The sequence below is a fragment of the Megachile rotundata genome, chromosome 5 (genome assembly GCF_050947335.1).
Source record: "Megachile rotundata isolate GNS110a chromosome 5, iyMegRotu1, whole genome shotgun sequence".
NCBI lineage: Eukaryota > Metazoa > Arthropoda > Insecta > Hymenoptera > Megachilidae > Megachile > Megachile rotundata.
In genome coordinates this window covers 21,150,738-21,174,529 of record NC_134987.1, presented here as the reverse complement: position 1 = coordinate 21,174,529, position 23,792 = coordinate 21,150,738, and the positions used below count along the sequence as shown (strand labels likewise).

At 44.8% G+C, this 23,792-nt stretch overlaps 1 protein-coding gene across 1 annotated transcript in view; it reads left to right on the top strand.

The window, feature by feature from the left end:
- The first annotated feature begins 86 nt into the window (after positions 1–86).
- Positions 87–23,792, top strand: part of LOC100875938 (uncharacterized) — a 182,824-nt gene continuing 159,118 nt past the window's right edge. Inside the window, exons 1-2 of the mRNA XM_076531996.1 lie at positions 87–2,865; positions 18,680–18,871. Of these exons, the coding sequence (XP_076388111.1) occupies positions 2,185–2,865; positions 18,680–18,871 (873 nt within the window). The 5' untranslated portion in view covers positions 87–2,184. The remainder of the gene's footprint in view (positions 2,866–18,679; positions 18,872–23,792) is intronic.

The following is a 23,792-nucleotide window of genomic DNA, read 5'->3' as shown; positions in this document are numbered from 1 at the left end:
GTGAATAGGAATACATGGGTAGATTGGACAAAAGGTGAACCCAGTTTGTGGATCTGACGGTGTATAGGTCCGAGGAAAGCGGGAGGCAGCCAGCCGACCGACTCCGTTGGTAGTAGAAGAGATATATCGGCGCTCGGGCACACTCGGGCAGGCTCGTGCGTTCCCGGTGGTTGGTGGTGGCCGCGCACCTCCGCCAAGAGTTTCACGCTGCGTGGAACGAAACTCGTACGCGATCAGCTCGGCCGAGCCAATCTGGCATCCTTACGTATGCCCGTTGCGTTCTAGTTCGAACCGATACGGTGCTTTATCCCCTTGTAATCTTGTCCCCGTACGGGCACGAATAATCGTCGCAACCGCGTCGAGAACCGTGTTCGATCACCGGACAGTTCGCCCCCCTCTCGAGGTCCGCGATCGCGCGAGTTCGAGCATCGGTTGCCGTTGGATTCTCGGAGCCAGTGTACCGTAAAAAGTTCGCGGAACACGGTGAAAACGCGACTCCGTTCGTTTCGCGTGCGGTGCTTCACGCTCGACGGCGATTCATCGTTTCGAAACGCCGTTGGAGAGGGAGAATAATTGTGGCACCGCGCCGCGTCGCGCCGTGACACTCTTCGTTCGTTCGTTCGTTCATTCGGTTGGAAGTGACAACCCTCTCCCGAAGAAAATCCGCCCTCTCTCTTGCCCTCTTTTCCCGGTGTTCTCGTACACCGCTCGTACGACTCGTTCGAGCGACAGTCAACGAATGACGAAAGTGGAAAGGGCGCTCGCTAGGGCCAGCTAACGATCCGACCAAAGGAAAATCGGAGTCGTAGGCGGGGCCTAAGGTCGGGGGACACGTGACACGGAAACTGTCACGCCGCCCTTGTGCTCCCCACCTTCACCCCCTCCACTCGGCCGAAAACCATCGAGCTGACTATACGAGCGCCGCTGCTGCTACTGCTGCTGTGCTGTGCTGTGCTGTGCCGTGCCGCTTCTACCAACCGACTGAACCGACAGCGCTTCTGTCCCCGAGCACAGAGGATCGTCCTCTCGTCGTTTTTCTCTCGCTTTTCGCGCGATGATCTTCGTCTAGAAATGCGAACGATGCTTTCGCTTTTTAATGCCAGTGACGCAGCCCACCATTTCTAAGATGTTTCGAGGATAATGAAGCACAGATATTCGTTGGTTATGTTTTCCGTGGAAATGAAGGAAGGAGGGTGATCTATACCCGTTCAATCGAGGACAAACGGAGACTATGACGATACACGATTCGTGTACGTCGCGCAGCCCTTTTCCGTTAACCTTGTTTCTAGGTGAGCAAGGGAAAACCGGGGCAAATGGTGAGACAAAGTGAAATATTGTTTTCGTAGTATCTCGTAACGTTTATTTTACCCTTCAGAGTTGGAAGGACTCTTCTGTCGTGCGATTCGATGAATAGTTGTTCGTTTCTAGTCGTACGATTCGGCTCAGAGTCCACGTGCATTCTTACGCGATCTGAACGATAATAGGTATGCGAAAAAAAAACGAAGCGACTATCGTTACCGAAATTCTTTGACGATGAACGAATTACCGAGTACGAAGCTTGCTGAACTCTGACGATTTTCGAAAATGGTTATTTTCTCTGACTAGTTCTAACGCTTGGTTTAAAAAGAACAGACATCGAATAAAAAATATTGCTCTCCAATTTTTTATATTTTAATAATTAACGACCCTATCGGTGTGTCGAGACCTACATTTTGGAAATTTCGAATCTAAAGTATAATTTTTCTCTTAAACGAGCATTATATTAATATAGCACGACCTATTTTAACCGACGAATCGAACATTAAAACGTGCTCTCGTTCGAACGAATTCGAAGGCAAAATAATAAGGTCAGGTGGAAATACGAATGGGCTTTGTATAACTACGGGACGGAGAAAAACTCGGCTTCCCTTCGTCTAACATATAGTTTTATTGAAAATTCATTCAAGGTTAGATTTCGTTCGATGTACCTTGACCGATTTCAACGAGACTCGGCGCTAGTCTCTGAAGTACACCCTTAGAAAATAGTTTTGTAAATTTGGAGGAAAATCTCACTTTGTCCCGGTTTCCTACCGATTCGTATCGGAATAATGTAGACCGGTTAGCGCGTCGTCTATTTAGAGGTGCAGGCTCCCACGAGACCGGTGCGATGAGGACGTCGAAGGTGCTGGCGTGAATATCCCGAGGATGCAGCAGGCAAGCGTAGGTGGCTGCGATGGGGATTCTCGACCGGTGAAATCGGCGAAAATTTTTGGTATGAAGGGCGACGTCGCTAACGACAGAAGCTCGAGCGACCCCGACGCTCGAGTCAGGGTGAAAGTCGAGGCTCCAGAATCGACGGAGATGTTCGAGATGAAACGGGAGCCTCAAGACCAGCACGAGTATCAGCACGACTTCCGTTACGACAGAAAGTCGATCGTGCCCTTGAAGCTCGAGCTGAATCAGGATATCGCTGGTCAGACACAGCAGCATCCAGGATACCGTGCTGCTACCAGCGGTTTCCCGAATTCTTACGGGTTTCCGCACTTCTATGGGACAACGATGCTACCTCCTCCGTTTCCTGCACCAGTACCTCGACAGGATAAAATCGAAGAGCAGGAACGCGAACAGGAACGATACAGAGTGACTAGTGTTCCTGGTGACGGTGATTTTCCTCATCACGAGCCTCATCGGTTCGAGATCAGTGATTATCAAACTAAGCATCCTGGGTATCCTGCGATGCCTTACGCGTCCTTTCGACCTTCGATGCAACCACGTTCGTCGTACGGTGGTCATCAGAATAATAGTAGCTACAGGAACACGCAGTATCAGAACAGGAAGCGCAAGTGGGGCGGGGCTGCGCTTCGTGGGATGCACCCGTCGATACCGGTAAGTTTTTTATTTCCTACTTTTCACTCTAAGCCTGTTAATTCGCTTTTATCGAGAAACCGATTACCGAATACCGATTAACAATTCTTTCATGATCATCGATTCGACTGTAACTAATTAAAAAGTCTATTAAAAAGCTAGACGCGATACGATCAAGGTGATTTTTTTTCGCGAACGAAATATAGTTTTTTTTCAAGATATATCTTCGAACCTTCACGATATCGAGATCGTTTAAATAATTGAAAAATTCGATCGAACAACGCAAAAAATGAAACATCTGAACACGATCGAACGTCTTGACTATGTCGTTTAAAGCTACCTTCTTCTTACCACGTCGCTTCGAGAAGTTAGCAAATATTTCCGACAGTTCTGGTCAAATTTCTAATAACTATTGCGAATTCGTCGTTGATAATTGTCTTTTTCGTGATATTTTCTTTGATGGATATTATTGAAGCGGTGGTGTCGGTCAAGAGATGTTCTACCCGTTAACCACCGTGATTTAAGGTACGACTTTTCGGCGTGATTTAAAAAGAGAAGAGTAACGCGTGGTCAAGTTGGACCGCTTTGTCTCGTCAAACCAGGAAAGTGTTGGGCGTGCGCCAACGTAGTGGGATTGCCACCGCGAACAACCGAAATATTGCTAAAACATCGTGCATCCTATTGCTGAATTTTCTTACATAATGTATATGTACAAACCTTCGTTCTTTTCTGTTTACACAATAAGCCAGAAAGAAAGCGGCGTTCAATAGATCATTAACCTGGAGCGCAATTAAAACTGATCCGCGAGTAAAATCGACACGGTCGTCCGATGCTTCCGCGTCTCGAACAAAAGCTATTCTTTGCCTGTATGTCGATATTAACGAGTTATACTTGGAACTACGTCGCAACGAAATAGTTCAACTGGGAAACGGGGATCTGCCTTTAGGTTTCGCAGCTAGTAAACGCGTTACGAGCACGGAAAGCTAACAACGAACCAGAACTTTCTCGATAGAATATTTTCGTCCCTGTTCGAAACATATTTTTTCCATTGAATTATCAAAATGAATCTTATCGCTCCCCTGTAAGACTAGGTTAGTTGAAGAACGGAAAATCGACGCAGCTATTTTTATTCGGTCTATCGGCTGTAAATCAAACGAGAAGTACGAGAAGTAACGCGTTAAAAGTACGAAGGTGCTGGAAATATATCCCGTAGGTGTATAGAATGCAGAAAAGTGACGCGTAACTCGGCTTCTGAGAAATCGTTGTCGGTCACGTCGCGTTATCGTCGCACGACCTGCGAATACTGGCCCCGGGTATAGTCGCGGCATTAAATGAAATCGAATGAAAGTTCACGATCGTTCGAGTAAAAATTACGCCGATCCGTGACCGAAATTACAGTGTTTATGCGTGGCGTGTCGGTTTGGACCCTCGGGGAAAGACTTCGTGCCTCGACAGAGAGGTTGGATCAATGGAAGTCGAACTGACCCGATTATGAACAGGAAATGATCGGTGCTGAATGCTTTGATCAACGATGATTGCAATATCGAAACATCGAAAATAAATAAGCAAGTACCTACAAATTGTCTCGTTGCGTAGTTTATTCAGAGGCGATGTCTACATATGTTCTTGAGAAAAGTATCATCCTCGTGAACGAGACGCTCGTTTATTCATCGCGAACATTTGTCAACGAATCACGGCATCGACACGACGATTCCGTAGTAAAATCACCGACAAATTTCGCTCTAATCTTAATAAAAATTCGGATATACGTATCGGGTTCTTTCTACCGCGACTACGTCTAGACCGTAGAGCGCAGAGAGTCGCGAGAGGATCGAATAATCTAAAAAGGCAGGACGTTCAGCAGGAAATAAATCGTCGTCAGGATTTAATTGGCTACCGTATTTATTGCGCGCGGTGCGTCCAGAAGTTCGCTTATAGGAAGAGAAATTATCCTGAAACCGAGAATAAAACCGCGAAGCTTGGCGTTCGTTCACGCATTTCGCAATCTCCGTATCGTAGATCGCTCCAAAACGGGTCAGAGTCGCGACTCGGGAGTCGACGGAACGTTTCCGCGCCAAAAGTGTCCGGAATGGTTGGTCACGCCGGAGCCAAGTTCTCTCATCTGCATACCGTGTTTCCTCTTTCTCTAACGATCGTTCATCTTCCGCGGTAGGACGCACGCACCTGTATCGAGATAACGCCGCGTAACGTATAACCGCAGCGAATAAGGGCATCGAATCGAAGCCGATCCCTTTGCTCGGCTTTTTCCTACAAACTTTAAAGGAGAATCGTAGAAAATCACCGAATTTACGATCTTTCCGACCAGCTATCGAGATTTTCGATGTTTTACGCTGATTTCGACGCTCATAAAACTATCGAACATTTCGAAAGGAGCACGACACCGTTCAGGATCTATTAGGGTTCGACCGAATTAATTTGTAAATTTTCAATGACAAACCTGAAAAACTCACGAACCTTCGAATCGTCGAGTTCGCAAACTTTGGAGCATCGCATGGAAGGATGCAACATCACCCTTCAACATCTTTTCCAGCATCGGTTTTAGAATACTCTATACAAACATTATTCGTAAGCGTAACCGATTTCGAAGCTTTTTCGTCGTAAAAAAAACTGCTTTCTCCTTTACTCTTTATCTTGATCGAATCGGCGTGACCCTCTCCCTGATCCGCTATGAACTTTTTCTTCTCGCTTCCACTCAATTAGTGGCTGGCCCTTAAGTTGACCGTCGAAAAACACATTGTACGAGCTGACTTGTTTTCACGTGGATACGAGACGAGACGAAACAAGACGAATCGTTTGCCATGTTTCGAGAGTGCAACGCCATGTGTTGCGCTCAATTGGACGCCCTTCAGGTAGAAAAACGCGTATCGGGGCCCGGCTCGTAAACGCATCTGGCGAGCGGAATCACTCCGGGCCCCTCCGGAGGCGTGCAAACGTGTTCCTTTCTTTCGTCGTTTCTTCCTTTCGACGATGTTATTTGTAAATTGAGGCGGTTTTGCGTTAAGTAACGCGCCTCCCAGTCGGCAGGTTATACTTATACGCGTCCGTTTAGCAGTTTAGCGTCTCGAAGTCGTTGCTTTTGAACGCACGGAAACATTTCAATAGAATTAATCGTCGAGATAAATGAAACATACTTCGATAACATAACGAATTTCATCGAAACGATGTTAAATTAGAAAATTATCTGGTTCGAACTTTCAAGGTGTTTAACGAGAACAGCGAATATCCGTTCGATGTATTACCGGATACGCGAAGTAGAATTCTGTTCGAACCTCGATTCAACTTACCTTCGATCGTGAGCGTTATAGATGTATTGTAAATTGTAGAATGGGAAAAAAAAGAAACGGTTACACGATAGAAGAGCAGAATAGTAAAAAAGTAAACTAATAAGGTATGGTGCAACGGTTGTATCGTAGTGTAGCAGAGCGATAAAATCCGAAATAATAAATTGAAGTATCGCGTTAAAACGCGTTTCAACATTTCTAATGTTTTATCGTAGTCATTAATATGTATGTTATAAAATACGAATAATCGAATTTCCGATAATCGATTAATGCGAAGTTGATTAGAAAATCGTTACTGTCTGTACACAGAAGATTTTCATCGCAAAGCGTCGAGTTAACGACAAATAGCGTGATCGGTGTTATTACCGCGAAACGAGGCGTCCCGATGCCACGGTGCGCCTACATTATATACCTATGGACCCCTGTTTATGCTTGTTCGCGCGACCCACCCTTCGATACGCCGCGTAATCACGCGGCTTTACGTGTCACTTTGTAGTCCATGAATAATTAATGGTCAGCGTTTATTTTTGCTCGTTTTATGGCCCTGGTTTTTCATTTATCTCTTTGATTTAGCTACGCAAAATCGAAACCGAGAGAATAAGCGTCACTGATGCGATTAACGATCGAATCGTTTATTATCCGATTAATTCTTTACGATATACAATCTTGACACGATTAAGTCATGTAGAAGGTAACGATAGTTTGCACCGAAAATCTGTGTAAGGTTAGGTGTTCCTTGAATTTTTGCAAGTTTAGGTATATTTCCGATACTATTTAGCACGAGATTTTCAAGATTATCGAATTACGTGCGAATGGATTATTAAAACATGTTGAACGGGAGAATTGGCAGTACATTGTCAGGTAAAATTCGCGCAGGGCGAGCAGAAAAAAGCCAAACAGGTAACAGCCCCCGCGTCGTTATTAAAGGACAGCCGTCGACAGCCGCACGACAGGGCGCGTGCTCTGAAACCGCATCCCCAAAGCCGCACGCTAATTATTTATTCTTCGTTATACCTTCCTTTTCGAATGGCGTCACGATTCTCTTTCTTCCTTTCTTTCTTTGTTCGCCATGTACGTTCTATCTGGCCCTTTTCGTCGACTCGTCGCTTCGTTCGATCGTTTCATAATTCGTTCGTTCGCGTTAAGGGGAGATACTCGGATCTAAAGTACGTAGGTGTCTAGGTATAAAAAAATTTTGAAACCTGTCGATATTTCTTACGAAGTAGTCTATTCGATTAACAACTATAATCACTTTTAGTAGCGAGAAGGTTAGCGGACAGCAGAGAAAATTATCGATGAAAATTATCGGTATTTCCTCATGTATGTATCCTCTCAATTACTTCGACTTCCACGTCGCGTAAAACGTTTTATCGACAGAGTACGAGGAGGACCCGATGCAACACGCGCGCATTCCGACGCGAACGAACACGCACGCCAGCAAATATTTTCACACAATAATCGGAGCCTTCGTGCTTGGCCGTCTATCGTCGTGATATCGACGACGCTAGACTCGATCTTGGACGAATCGTGTGTTGTAACTCATTATAACTTATTATCGGAGATAGAAATTTCGGAGGAGAAATATTCGACTTTATGTAAACTTTATGTTTCTTTATGTAAAATCAAAGCGACAAATGGATGTTCGATAAAAAGTCACTAATTGTGGCACTAATATCAGGAGCGATAAGAGTTGGAACGCTTCAATTACGTTTCGAAATGGAAAAAATGTGAAACGGTAGATGCTTTTACGACGATGCTTGTACCGAGTCTCGTCCGATGTTCGGCAGATTGAAAATATTGTATTATCGTCGTTATCGTCGCTAGCGATCGGTGCTTTTCATCGGCTCCTCGGCTCTTCCCGGCTCTTCTTTAATAATAAAGCCTCTTATCCTCTTCCGCAACACGCTTTTCGACTAGACGCGAAAGGGGTTACGCGTCGTGGCACCGTGGACAATAGCACGATACATTGATTCTTTATGAGGCCACTTAAATAGCGGCGATGCCTGTAAGCGTGCAGCCAACGTTATTGTAATGCGGGCTAACGTTCCACGCTGTTAGCCGATTACGTTACAAAGACACGGAACGGCCGTTTACCGGCTGCCACTACGCTTTACGATCGCTGACACCTATACCGACCCGCGAGCGTTCCACGATACCCCGCCATTATGATCACGGCCATTCAAGTAATCGATGCTATTTACAGGGGATACGCTTCTCTTACTACGCTCTGACCCTTACGTGACATCATCCTGCAGCCAATAGTTTCGATTTCAATCACTTCGGTCGTTAATGATTCATTAATTCCGATCGCTTTTTCTCCGCGTATTCCGCGAATAATCTTTTACTCTTCGATATCCTTTCCGCTACTATACACCGCATCGTTATTCAGCCGTTACTGTACTCGAGTAACGAGTATACTATAACGAAGGTACAACGTCGTTCCGTAAACGAAATCATCGAATTTGATCATCCATAGGTTTCTAAAAATACTGAATAGTCGAAAACGCATAGGCAGAGTGTTGACTGTTAGCTGCGCGGGTGGGGACGCGGCATTCTCGCGAACGCTTACCTTCTCGCAATAACGAGCAGATATGGTGGCTGGTCAAACACGACTCGGCGATTCTTTATGGGGCCATTAAAGGCCTGCGGAGTTCTAGTCGCATGGTACACGTTATTATAATCCGAAGAGCGCTGACACTTTAGCCACGCGGATGTTCGATATTACGAGCTCGAAATATTAGAATAATCGATGCCAGCATAGAACATCGAATCACCGTAGTTTCTTAGACTATCTCCGAATCTCTGTCGTGTTGATTTTTTTTCTGCACGAGTGTTACAAGATGTTGATCGAGTTTGCTTGAAAACTGATCAAGTTTATTAGATTTCTCGATCGATTGAGCGGAAAGATAAGAGATACTACACATTGCACATATCGGGCAGCGATGTCATGTGCTTCCGAAATTTCGAGAATTCGTAAATTTAGAAACGTGAAATTTTCCAACGGAAAGATGGAGTCACTCGCGAATCGCTTATCGGTGTTTCGCGTCGCGGATCCAGCCGATGATAGCTGAATAGGACTGGCGTGTACGGGTTGTAACGGTTCGCGCTTCTCTGGCAGAATAATAATTTCTCATCGCCGCGAGGGATCCGGAACGACTTCATCTCCCCGAGGCCGGTGTTCCGCGCGCGCGACATTGTCTACCCTACAGAGGCTGAGGAGGATTTAAAGAGCGGGCAAATCGTGTAGAGTGTAGGCGGTTTGCCTCGACGGTGTAAACCGAGCTTTACGGCGTTCGTGGCCCCGTCGATCGTCAGGATCGTATTAGTGCGCCGCGCCAAGTCGGCGCCGAGTTTGCGTTTCGTACGTGTTTTCGTACGAAAAGGCCGAATATTCCGTTCGTTGCATCGACCGAAGCGCAATAGAGAGCACGAAGTCGGATGAAAAGAGGAATAATTAAAGAGAACCGGAAATAAGTGGCATCGGAAAACGATATTACACCTTTCCTCTTAGATTTTTATCCTCTACCGAGCGGCGTTAAGCGAATACGACTCTTTTCGAAATAATTTCACGCGTATTACCTATTTATTTTCAAATCGAAAGCGAATAAATATACGCGCAACGTACGTAATGCCGCAACGGTGTTAAAGAGAAATGTACGCGTTTGATGGTAGAGGAAACGAAATAGATCGTAATGTATAGGAAGAAAGAGAGGGAAAAGAGGGAAGGAGGGCGGGGAGAAAGAAAGAGTGGAAGGGCACATGGAAGGAACAGCGTGTAACGATGTATCAAGCTGTTGCGCCCCTGGCGTGTCCGGCAATAGTGGATCGTCGCTTTGAGCTGGACCGCGCCGCTTCGGCTCTGCATCATGCCTTTACACGCTCTCAATGCCCAAACGAGGGACGATAATGCCTCGCTCTCGTCTTGTTCCCGCGCATAGACACTATTAATTTCGTATCCCTTGCCGCGTGCACGACCCATCGTACGGGTGAACAACACACACGCCCGACATTGCCCTTTTTCTCTTTCTCATCGATTGACTCGTTCACCTCCGCCTTCTTATTTTCTGTCATGATATGTTGCACGGAAATCGTACGCTCTGCTCGCGTTATTACCGCGACAACTTTATCTTGCAGCGTTAGAAATTACGTACGAGCAGCTTGCTGACGAAAACTTGCGAGCGAATAATTTTTGCCCGTTAACCGATGTTTCCTGTCAACGTGTTTTTTTTATTATTCTCGTTCTCCGCGTAAAATTTAACGCGCTGCTTTAGAACGACAGAAAGAGTTTGATAGAATCACGGTAAATGCGTTCTAAATAATTGATTTATCAAGTTCCGACGATCGATTAGCGATCGAAAGATGAAGTGTTAAAATCAATTTCGTATACCCTGGCTCGTTAACGTTGAATTAATGATAGATTAAGGTTCCCATTCGGCAGCCTTTTACCCGCTAATCAATTCCATTAATAACGTTGCATGATACGCCGCGCCGTGCCGCGCTGCACCGCGCCGCGCCGGCTAAAGCTCACCATATCGAGAACACTACATAATTACGCGTGGAAAGATTGCGACGGTGTTGGGTTCGCGTGTGACGTTGCAACGATATTTTCTCAGCTTGGTCTTGTTCTTGGCAACAAGTATTAATTAATTTCGTGTCCCTTCACGCTCTCGCTTCGCCGTGTTTTTCGATCGAAATTGATTCGTCGGATGTACATCGGATTAAAATCGCTTCGATAGAGTATTATTCGAGGGTTTGCCCTAGAACTCGAAAAGAAGCTAGGCCCGAGCCTAGAGAAAAACCGAATTGGGAAAGAATTAAGGGAAAAGAATTGTTCAACGTATCTTGAACGAAGAAACGTAGTTCGAGTAAAGATTATTAAATAATCGTGCGAGAAGGGGTCGTCGAAGAGGCTCGTAGAGCGTTTCGCGATATCTGCTCGTAAACCTTCTCGAAGATGTACGTCCTCGACCAGCTATTTTTCCACGGGAATCGCATCGTGGATCCTCGAATCGTAAACGTAGCTCGATGTTCACGAACGCTTTTATTGCCGTACTTCTGCGAACCGACGAAGAAGCTCGTGCATCAACGTGGCCCATTATTTCCGCGAATGTCACGACGCGTGGAACAGAAGTACCGGACGTATAATGGCACGTTGACAGGTGTGTAGCTCGGCCGAGCGTCGGCTGTTTGTATCAGTGCAACGATACTCGGTCGAGGCACGCACGCGAGTGCACGCTACGCGTTCGTGCTAGACTGCTAGGCGAACGCGTGCGTACGCGCGAGGAAACGCGTGTACGCGTTTCGCACGTGCCATGCACGCCGTTACGCTTCGAAAGCTTCTACCAACGGACTCCTTCGTCGCTCGATCGACCACCTATACACTTTCTACCTATTCCATACGCTCTATACGTTTTGCCCTTGGACGGATCCCTCGTGCAGGATCAACCGGAAGCACGGACGATTGGCCGAACGGAGTCGAACGGCTTTCGCTCTGAACGGTTGCAATTTGATCTTCCCCGAACTTGCTTACCGTTATTGCGACGATATAGCCTTTTCGCTGATAAACGTGAATTTTACGCGCGTAATTTGCTGATCTGTCGTTGTTCCGTGAATCAGGAAATTTACTGTTCAAGTTACAAGTACGGTTATTCGAACTTGTAAAGCGTCACATTTTCATATATCACGTCACCGTTCCGATCTTTGTCCTATCTCTTCTCGATAAGGTTATCTCCTTCGAACGCGCCTTTCCTATTCCCGTGATTATTTTCCTGTCGCAACGGTATCGAGATTTCTGCGCCATTATCGACGGCTCGAAGAGGATCGAATAGCGAGAATTTGCCGAGAGATAGGCAAGGGTCGTGTCTACGCAACGCGAGGGGAGAATACCGAAACTCGGATAGAAAGGCAAGCAACCCTTTTCCAGGGGTACCGAGGGAAAAGGAGAAGGGAAAGGGTCCACGAGACAGAGAGGACGGGAAAGGGTATCTGTTGTCATGGTCCCTGATGCTCCATTATTAATTAAAGATGGCTGGCTGGCTCGATGGATGGATGGGTGGGGGTCGTGACGCCATTTTAATATGCGCAATTATAATGTGTACCTAGAACCCCGAGGGATGATACGGGCCTGGCATGGGTCAGGAGAGAGAAAGACGTATCTGTCGATGTTTGTCGGTGACCCTGCTTCTTGAAACAGGACTCGAGCTTCTTTGTTTGGCCCGAAATCAGAGGGGAACCGCGTAATCGAGGAGTTAATTAGGACGCGTTCGGTGCTTTAATTGGCTTTTCTCCCGGTCATCCGTGCTCGTTCGTCCCTCGTACGTTGATTTTCGCGGTTTCTCAACAGGTTGTTCCATTTCGACGCTAAAACCTTGCTTCTCGTTTTTTCAACGAAATCCTTGTCATTGTCTAATTTTTATCCCATTTAGATAAAACTAATTCGTCAAATTAATTCCATATTTTTCTGAACCTCGTATTAGATATGGCCTTATCGAGCTTCGCACAGGAACAATATGAATTTCATTTTCACATTACTTTTGAAACAATAACACGAACAACGTTTTCGATAATGGCTGTCTAATATCAAGAGTGGATGGTAAACCATCGTGAAATTTCAAATAATAATTCTGAATACGTATTATTTTTGATAATACGCGCAGCATTCTGGAGTACCGGCTCGTTTCTCGTGATACAGCATAGTCGTAGAAGGTTTGTTTCGGGATAATGATTATCCAAAGGGATACAATGGTATCGCGGAGAGGGATAACGTCGACGACAGCTCGTTAGCGTGACAGTGGGGTTGCAGCGCCGTCACGACGCTCGATACCCGATAACGGTAATCCATGGGACTTCGTGATACAGCTTCAATGCCGATAATGTTCGTGCATATATCACGATACTCGTAATAGGAGAATTAACGCGTATAGCAAGCTACCAAATCTGTGAACGCCTCTGGCCGTGTCTTATCCACCATAGTATTCTTCGCGTATAATTTCTGTACGCGATTAATTAAAGTTATAAGACGCGCGTGAATCGTTGTTTTTACCTGTCGCGTCAACGGTTTTTTAATTCGTTAAGCCGTTCGTTTCGCGCTTACTCAACGACTACCTATCTTCGTTGCCATTAGAGAAACGTGAATTTCGATTTTTTTTATATAACGTATCTTCGACGGTCCGATGACGATAGTCGTCGTTATGATTCATGCAGCAGGACATTATGGGGCGTTTACCGTAAATGAAAAACAATCGTTCGGCCAGGAAGCATCGCACCGTTTCTCATAAAAAGAAAGCCAGTAGTCGATTCTCGCGTGCAATACCACCGACATATTTATTAAACACGTTTCCACGTCCGACGATACCGTTCAATAGCAGATAGCGCGTTGAAAGGAATCCTAAGGGCGATTCGTTATTATTGCTTGGAGGGTGGCCATTATGCTCGAAGAAAACAATTGCCTCTTATAGGGAATAACTTGTATCAGCGAGTTGTCGGACAACGTGTATTCTGTGTTGCGTGGCGTCGGTCCTCAGACTGTACACTGTCCCTAGTACGTGTGTCCATTTAAATAAGAAATACGGTAATGTCGTTCGATGTGAAACGAAGCGTTGATGGAAAAAAAAGAACGGGGAAAAACCCATTGCGTCGTCGAGCAACCCCAGCTTTCAAACCCGTATACACCTTGTTATTTAGCCTTGTTATTTTATTCGTGCGTTATTCTTGCTACAACTAGTGAAAATTTCACTCTGCTTTTTCACGGTACAAGACTGTGATACTAACATAGAGCGTAATAATAACATCGGACCAACGAATTTTAAGATTAGCACCAATAATTTACTTTCTGGAGAGGTACTGACAGAATGTAACATTTAAACTATCGTTTCTGCTCGTACCGCTACAAGATATTGAGTTTTCGAAAAAAGCTGCGACGGTGGAATACATTTATTGAAAAGTATTTGATAGTCTGTTTCGGTACGGTATTGGAGCTACGACTCCCTTCTTAATACTATCGCGATACAAACAGTCATTTATATGCTTAGAGCGCATAATTGCTATAATATATCCGAGCGCGTTAATAGTCGATAACCGTAGCCAAGTTCCATTTGCTATCGGTGAAAATTTTTCTTTCCTCGCGGTCGAAGAAACGCTCTCGGTTCTCAGAGCGTGGCTAAGCATGAGTCACGAACTAGTCGATTGATTACGTTCACAGGTGACCAGTCGAGAATGCGTTTATGCTGGCGCTAGACTTTTCCCATGCGTCACTCCAAAAAGATCGTAATTACGTTTTGCTAGAATTTCTCGGTAAATTTTCTTATTATATTCGCTTCGTCTCTGCCGTACGTAACGCTCTTGCTCGAAATCACGATCGAACGATTGCGCTGGCGAAAATTCGCTGAAATCGATAAGACAGAGCGCGACGATAAATTAATCGGTTGTCGCGTTAGGCCAGGTTGTTTCGTCGGTGTCGCTGTCGGTAACAATTACCAGACACGAAGTAGGCGGCGCGTAGCGTGTCGACTACGAAGCGGATCGCGCGAACGAGGACGCGCGACACGACGCGATTTCACGAGGAGACGCAGCCACGAGAGTGTGACGCTTCGTACTTCGTTGATGTCGCACCGGTTTGTTGCTCGACCGTCTATCAGATAAAGCGTTAACCGGTCGTTTGACCCGACTGATTCGAAAATTGTACCCGCGAACACGTTTTCGCGCTAGCGCGCGCACGCGCTTATGCCGTTTATGGAACGTTGAAAACTGACTTGTACCTTTTTTTCTTTCTTTGTCTCTTGAATTTCATGCTCGTTACCCGAGTTTAACCTTCGTTATCCGTAGTAGAGGCTCGCACTACTCGTTTGCAAAAACCATTTGTGGAAATATTTGCCTCTACTCCGAGGATGTTTTTCGACTCTTTTGTTACAGCGAATTTCAGCGGAATGCAACTTTATTCGTAACGTAATATGTACTTACATACTTTTAAACATGCTCGATGTTGATTCGCGACGCGAAGATACATCGAAAGTTACAGACGAGTTCGTCGATTGTTTTTCGTGGCGGACAAGATTAAGTCTACCCGTCACCGGCAATGTATTAATGACGCAGATGATGGAGAGGAGCAATGATCGTCGATGTACGTACACGTACCTCGTTCGGTTTCCTCTTCGTTGCATGTCGTACATGGCGCTCAGACTAATTATCACAGCTGTCGGAATTGTTGCTTCCATATCTTCGAGATATCTCCACGATTAAGCGCAACAACCAACGTTTCGGTTCTACGTCGCAAATAATTTTCTTCGTAACTTTGACGCGCGAAAATTATCTGTCCTTACGTTTTTAGATTTAGCCAAGAACGATTGTCGTTCTAGCTTCGGCATAGCGATGTACACGTGAAAAATGAAAAAATGCGTAAAATTACGAACAACGTGTCTGTTCGTTGAAATTGAATCCTCGAGCACTGTCCCGTTTCCTCGGTTCAAATGATAATTCGTCCGGTCCCACGAATCAATTTGGTTGATCACGATCGATAACCGTACCAATCTCGCAACATGCAATCTGTCCAGCCGTGTAATTACGCTGCGGGCCCGTTTAATGATTCTTAAGCGACGAATATTGATTGCCCGGGAAGTCGGAATTCTTCGGATCAAATTGTGGAGTAAGACGCGAATAAATCATTTAACGATTTCAGTCTGAACCTGTATATTTTCAAAAATCAAGAAGCTCGCCACAATTATTTCTAACTTTCGCGCGAATAAATAATTCTGCAGGAAAAAAAAATCACGAATATTCTTGATACGTTACTCTTTTAAGCGCAGACATTTCTCTGCAAATGTATGTTTCTGAAAATTCTCTTTTCTTTGGACCTCGTGATCAAGTGTTACCTCTTGATGCGAAGCCTGACTCTGCAACACGTGATAATATAGTAATACATAGTAGTATAGGAACACCCGATACTATAAAGCGTGGTATAATAACAATATCAGATGGTATTTCAACGACTAAGGATGCAAATCGATGATAATGCGACGCTATAATGTAACGCGTAACAATGCAATAATACCTAACAATATATAGTACGACAGTGTAGAATACGTCGGTATAGAGCGTAGCGATATAACTATGGTCTACCGTAAAATTCTATACCTACCGTGAATGTATACGTATACGTTTGAAGGTTTCGTTGAACGCGTCGCGCCGTATGCGATATACGCGTGCCATCGTTAAAAGACATCGAAGCATTGGTTACTCGATTCATCGATAAGAAAAGAAAAGGCAATATACGCGTCTGACAGCGATTTACTAAACGTTACTCACGTTTTTTTCCGAAGAATTACATCGCTGAACGCTATTTTCAGAATATTGGTACAACATCGAGCAAAGGGGTGGAACATCGAAACTGCTTCGTAGATCACGATTATGATCACGGCAGAGAGTTCTGTCGTAAGAGCGTCGCAGAGGGGACCAGTGATTAATTATAACGCAAATATTTGTCCACGGCTCGATAAGATCCACGCGAAGCGTCTACTTTGGTTACAGCTGACTGGATCTCGGTGATTCGTGACGATGGAATCTCAACAATTCCGCTCCGTGTTTCCCCTAACTCGTACAAAAATAGGCTACCGATATTACACGTGGCATGCTCGGACATCGACGACGCGACTAAACGATATTTATCTCGTTTCCTTTAATCGTATCTTAAACCCTTCGATACGAATCGTTGCTATATTCTATGCGAATACCAAAAGCGGATCGATCCTGCGATCGTTGTGAAAGACAGTTGCCTACCATGAAACGCGAATTTTCATCGTCAACGACTAAGGAAATCCACGGCTCGAAGATAAGGGGCGATAGAAAGCGCGGACGAAAGAGCGAATCGAAGTTACCGAAGAAGCGAAAAAACTGGAAGCTATTTCGATGCAGTCGAATCGCGTCAGAAACGATCTAGCAAGGTCGGCGGAACGATTTCCTTCCGTGTGGTATGTCTAAACTGTTCGGCGTAAAGAATGGCCACGGTGAACAGAAAATAACAGAAGCATCGAAAGGTATGACGAGATAGCGTTAACTCGCGTAGTTTGTTATTTTGGTTTTGCCGTTAACTCCCGCGAGCCAACGACAAGAGACATTCGCCAGACCACCCTGATACTCTTCTTCTCTCTTCGATTCGTCTCGTCACGCTTTCGTTGTTGATTTTTCATCGTTTTCTTGCCGTGACCGATCGAGTCTCCTCTTTCCGAGCGCCGCGCCACGTCGTGCTCGAAAATAATCGAAACATCCGATATTATCCCCTCTCTCCTCTTTTGCCTAACATTATCCTGGACCATACATTTAGGTACTCGCGTTCGATCTAACATCAACGATTAGGTATAATCTGCATTTGAAAAAAGCGAAGATTTGGAGCAGCGATGGCCGATCGTATCCGCGAGGATAAGCTACAAGTTACACTATTTTAGATATTTAATTGACCGTTTTGAAAAATTTCATCTCGAAATATTGCATTGCAAGTTGATATTTCTATAAATGATTGATATATCGAATTTCTTTTTGGAAAAACATCGTTATAGCGTATCTTTATATTTAACGTATACGGGTATAGGGCTCGAGACGTAATAAAATAAATTTGAAATCTTTAAAGTTTACAATGTTTTCGGATCCGGATATTATCGATCGAACGAAGCAAAGCGGATGGTTACTGTAAAAACGCGTGAATGGAATAATCGCGAGGAATTCGTGTCGTCTGGTCCAGGTCCTCGGCAATGGCGATCAAAAGGTCTTTACGTAGGACGGTGAACGGAACACGGTGGCTTCTTTTCATCCTCTCTACCTCGGGTTCCTTTTATAAGAACACTTTACAATGGACCACACGCGCAGTGACCTCGAAGCGAGTGCGCTTCTTACAGGGTCAGGGCCACGTGTCATCTATCTTAGAGAGTTTCATATTCACTCGGTGACACTAATGCCTGGTCTACGCTCGCGGTGCGAGCTTTATCTGCCCGCTGGAACGCGGGAGATTTCGAGGCGGGACCGTTTTTTCTTTCTTTCTTTCTTTCTTCTTCCTTTCTTCTCTCTCCTTTCGCGTAAGAAATCGCCTCTCGATGACAGCCAAACGATTCAACGTCGTAGAAAAATTGTCCCGATTGTCTGAAAGAGTTCGATAAAGTAGATCCTCGTTTTCTTCGCGGCGTTTCGTTGTCTCGACTTATCTGTGGGAATAAATTGTCTTTCGAAATGTCTCGAGTACAGTCGTTCAAATTATCTGAATTTTTTTGGGAGTTCAGAGGAGCGCGTTCAACAAAGATAGAGAAAAAGAAGCGAAACAAACTCCCTTTATTAACCTTTTCAGGGATGCTGACACGTACATATTTGTATCTTTAGTTTCTCCTCTTTTCTATCCGATACGTTAAACAACGATTCGATCGATGTTGCATACAAACCTTTATCATATCGTTCCCTTAAATACTATCGGTTGACGTATGAAACACTTTCGTTTCGTTGATTCGTCGTTGGTTATCTGTATTGCGATTTTAAATACGAACAAACGATTGTTTCAGTGGCCAACGTGGTTCTATCGACCAGATTTCCCTCTCGGTACACCACTGCCTCCGACTAACCACGTTTCGAACACCAGCAGTGTTCCTACCTCGTCGCCTTTATCCTCCAGATGTTTGCACTCGGACGCGCCAAAGGGTTCAGAGTTTCTTGACAGCAGCAAGATCCACGGGCAAACTCCGACGATATGCACGGTAAGTTTCTCTAGAATGGTCGCTTTAGGAGATCGACTTTCATAAGTAGCGAACATAAAGGAAGACACGATTTAAGGAGTAACGGTGAGTATCGAACTCGAATCGGATATTGAATTTCGAAAGGTAGAGGGGCGCGCGACATCGTTCTCGCGAACGATAAGCGAAAAGAAGAGTGTCGCGAAAGGGAGGCCATTCGTCAATATCGAAAGGATGGTTATCCTGAAACGATAAAATCGCGTGGGCGTGCTGTGGCTTGTTAGAAGGAACGCTGTCGTGGTCCCTCGTTAGCGGCGATCTGCCGCGCAACAAATGATTTAAATATAATACTTAATAATGCCACGCTAACGCGCGTATACTCGGCCATAGTATTCAATGCGCCGACTTTTGTTTCTCGATTATCATTATCCAGCCGCGTAAATCGTGTCCCGTGATATTAATGGCGCGTAGTCGGGCCGAGCAGTCGCGGCAGCGATCAATCTCGTTGTCACAATTAAATACGCCGCGCTGGCAAGCCGAAGAATAATTTATATCCAGCTACCCACGTGAAGAACGAAAGGGAAGCGAGGGAACGACTCCGGACGAGTTCTAGCCGTGTCTTTGAAAAAATACCGATACGTTTCGTCGAATTTGTCCTGAATCGAATTTCGATTTTAACCTGAAGATATCGCGATCGAGCTGTGTCGAGCCTAGGATCTCGAAGTAAAGATATCTGCCGATATACTTTCAGAGACATTCGAGTTACTTCGCTCGAAACTTGGTCCGGATCTAACGAACGATTGTCTATCATAATTTTCTATCAAGATTCCCGTTAAAAATCTGACGCGAAAGAGGAAGCGCAGGATACATCCCCGTAACTTTGATTAATGTTAAGCTTCAAGACCGATCTCGTAAATAATTGGCTCCCAGATTAATCGTTTTCTGATGAACCGCGCTTGTCCGGCTTTTATTTATGTTTATTCGCGAGCGTAATTGAAAGTCTAAAGGGCTACTACAAACATTGAACCTTAGAATCGCGTGCGGATGCAATCGATAGCTCGGGCAATTTATTTCGAGAGTAAAGAAAAAATTGGTAGTCTCTAAGTTGAAACGTTCCAGTTGATCGATCGAAACGTTTCAACCGGGACATGACATAGTAAGCGTCTAATGGGCACGCATGATTTCTCCATGGGTTTACCGTGCACTTGCATGTCCACTTTTAATCGACGCGTTTCTCCTTCGACTCTAATTCGCCATTGATTCGTGAGAAATTTGAAATTGCCTCTTGTATCGTAGGTATCGTGCTGTTTGACACTGCAACCGGTACAACCGATTAACTTGATTCGCCTTTGGTTAACACGCGTTCGCCTATCTTATCTCGGACTCTTTTCGCCGAAACTATCCTTGATAGGATCGCTACGTCTGCTACTGAATTTTTATTCTTGACACTATTTACAAAGAATAGCTAGAAATATGAACGTGGTCGTAAATTATCAAGTAAAATTGTTTTCAACTCGAAGCGCTAAGAAGCGGACGAATTATTACGAAGTATAACAGAATCAATTATTTTGTTGGGCAGTTATAAATGCAAAAGTCTTATACGGAGCATACTTATGCTCTCTTATTAGACGAGTAAAGCTGTTTAATTATCCAACTTTACTCAGAATTAATACCCAATTACCTCCGAGTACTTTTTTCAAACTAGCAGTTTAAATGCACCGTTAGATGACCAACCGTTTCTTGTTCGTTACGAATCGGTAAATTCATACGACCGGTAATAATATATCGCTCATTATCATATTTAATGTTACGTAACGCATTTCACGCTATCGCATTTTTCATTAGACGACGACACAAGGAAGACCTATCGTTGGCACCGCGAATTGAAAACGATCGAAAACGATATTATTCTCGAAACGTCGATCGGTATTTCCAAGATGAGTCGAGCTATATGAAATTTATAGGATGACACACCTTTGGTAACGATCCGCTTGTAGCAGCAGCTCGAGCGATCGCGTGGGCGTTACTCGTGAATCGAGAGAAAACCGTGAAATTGGTCGCGAGCCAATTATTCAATTTCTGTCTAACGATCAACTACCATCAGCTACGTACCTTGAATTTTGTTAAACTCGTCGGATTTCGTCGAAAGAACTATCCACCTGCCAATTTAACTTCCAAACGATATCGATACTATTAAGTTATAACGGATTCAACGAAATTAGGGCTAAATTAAGATTTCGGGGTTATTAACAGAATAGTGGTATATGCATTATCGTTGTTTAGGTTGGGTCAGTTTAGCGAAATAATCGACAAATATGATAGTAATGTGGCTAGATAGCTAGCGAAGTAATGAAATAGCGGTCTATTAAAATAGCAAAATGGTGGAAACGGAAAGTCGATTAACGATGTTGTATTCTGCATTGTTGCAATTACAGCGTACCACGAGCATAAATGAATAGTTAATTTTTGTTACCTCATCCTCGTGTTGCGAGTCCGAATAAAGTTTAATCGACAACGAAACGATATAACGGTTCACAAACGTCTCGAGTTTCGAAACGTTTTCGTCGCAGTACTCGCTGTTCGGCCATACTTTTGACCCGTGTCGCTTAATTGCCGCTTAAATTCGCGTTACACGATGTCAATTACGATTTCATGGGGAGCGGAACTCGAGGTCCGTAGAGAGGCATGCATCGAAAGGAATTCCGCTACCGGTCGCCGAGATGTCGGCAAATAATGAACCAAGAAAAAATCATGAACTAATCATTAAGCGTAACCGTTTGCCGAGCAACGACAGAGAAAGCCTAATAAAGAAAGATTGTAAAGATTAAACGAGTGGCGCGAAGAGACGCGACGCGAGCTCGGTGACGAAGCAACGACGAGGCAATGGCTACCGGTAACCAACGGCTAATGACGATTACTTTTTTTGTCGAATCCTTTTACTCTTTTTTTCTCTCCCTCTCTGTCCGACCGACCACTTTTCACCGCTCACGGGAACACCGTCGTCTCCCGAGCGTTATCTCTAATTACTGTTATTACGAAAATATTCCTCGACTCGATCGGTACTTCCGTATTTTTTACGCGTTAGATTACGAGCGTCCGCAGTGTCGCAGCGCTTTACATTCCGTTTTATTAACCATGGAGAATCGAATCAAGACCAGCGGAATCATTTATTCCGGCGAACGATTCCTCTTTCGTTCACGGTTACGTCGCTCCGAAATTCTTTTTAAGTGGTTCAGTTATTTTACTTTATTTTACCGTTAAATTTAAATAGCTGCTACTGTATGCGTTCGATGTAGAAAATTTCGATTTAATTGTTGAAAAGTACCGTTTATAGCGTATAATAATTAATTTACGTAGAAATTAATTCTCCTTTCGATGTGTTACCTTAGAATATCGAGTCGGATCGGTGATTTTATCGCGACCAACGTTTAGGTGTTCTGTCCTCGCAAACAACGCCCGGATACGTGGTTGTTAGGAAGAAGATCCATAAAAACGAGCACGAAGCGTTGAGTCGCGTCGCGAAATTGCTGGTAATTCCTGGTATCGGCTTTCAACAAATAATTAAGTAAACGCGATAAAGCGTGTTCGGCCGATGAAACGTGGTTCTGTAGGTTGGATAAAGGAACGCGTTCATAAGCTTAGTCGGCGACATCTGACGCTGGCTACGAAACGACTGATTAGCCCAGTCGCGTTTGAAGCTTCGCGAGAAAGAGGACAAGAAGATCGGCAGGCTATCAGTCAACGATGCCACGTACTTACATACTTACGTACGCGCGTCTTTCGAACGATGATGACGCTGATCGTCGAGTCTAGGCTGATTGCGCGGTTGATGAACGTTCGCGAAGGACGTTGAACCGTTCGCGACTGCATTGACTGATGCGACTGCTCGAGGTTGATTCAAACTTTCAGCCAAACGCGAATGAATGAACGACGATCGAACGTCGACTAAATGGACGATCGATTGAGCTGTTAACCCTAGGAATCTTGACGCGACGCGAAAATCACGTAGACTCGCGCGCGTCGATGTAACGGATACGCGATCGCCCATCGAAAGAACATAGAATACCGGTAGCGTTATTCCGATAACGAAACTAATAAAATGTTCCCTTTTTCGAAAATCGCTATCGAAGTCGATCTCCAAGGTCTACGGGTCGTTTCGTCGACGAACAATATTTTCTCGATCGAAACGATACTGTTACGCTGTGTTATGTCTTATAATCAGTTCTTAATCCGAAAGCTGAGAGGTTGTAAAATCACGAGAAAAAAGGTGATATCGTTTAAAACGCGGAACAAAGAGACGTCTACCTTTCGCGAATGGTCGCTCGAATCGATTTTCGTAATAGTTCGCGAGAAACAATCGATAGGAACGAACGCGTGTATCCACGCACGTTGAGTGAACAGGCACGCTAAATTTAGCAGGGAGCCAGGGAAACGAGATTAATAGCGCAGACCAGGCGGTGAATTAAGGCTGATCCGTATCGCAAGGACAGAGCAAGTTTGATACCGAAGGGCAACGCGAGTGCAAACGATCTAATTAAACGTCGGTGCAATTACATTTCTACTTCGAACGCGATACGACAGTCCGACGAAACTTTCGAAACGCTAATTACTTCGTTTCTACTTTACCCGTTTTCGAACGCGGAAGAATACCAACCCCCGACTGCAGTCCCCTCGCATCGTTTCGCGATTTTAACGTCGATCAGACGGACCGTGCGATTTCACCGCGCTGCACGAACCCGCGAGAATATTTTTACAAGCTTCTCTCCGGTGGTAACGTATCACCACGCGAAACAACGTTTCGAACAAAGAATCGGCAAAGATCGATCTAACCTTTCAGTTTGGCTGCGTACCGTTTTTACGTCTCGTCCTTGTACGCCGACTGTTTGTCGTTTCGTGGTTAATCGCTGGCAGAGCGCAGGCCGAAGAAACGCGGTGATTGCCACGG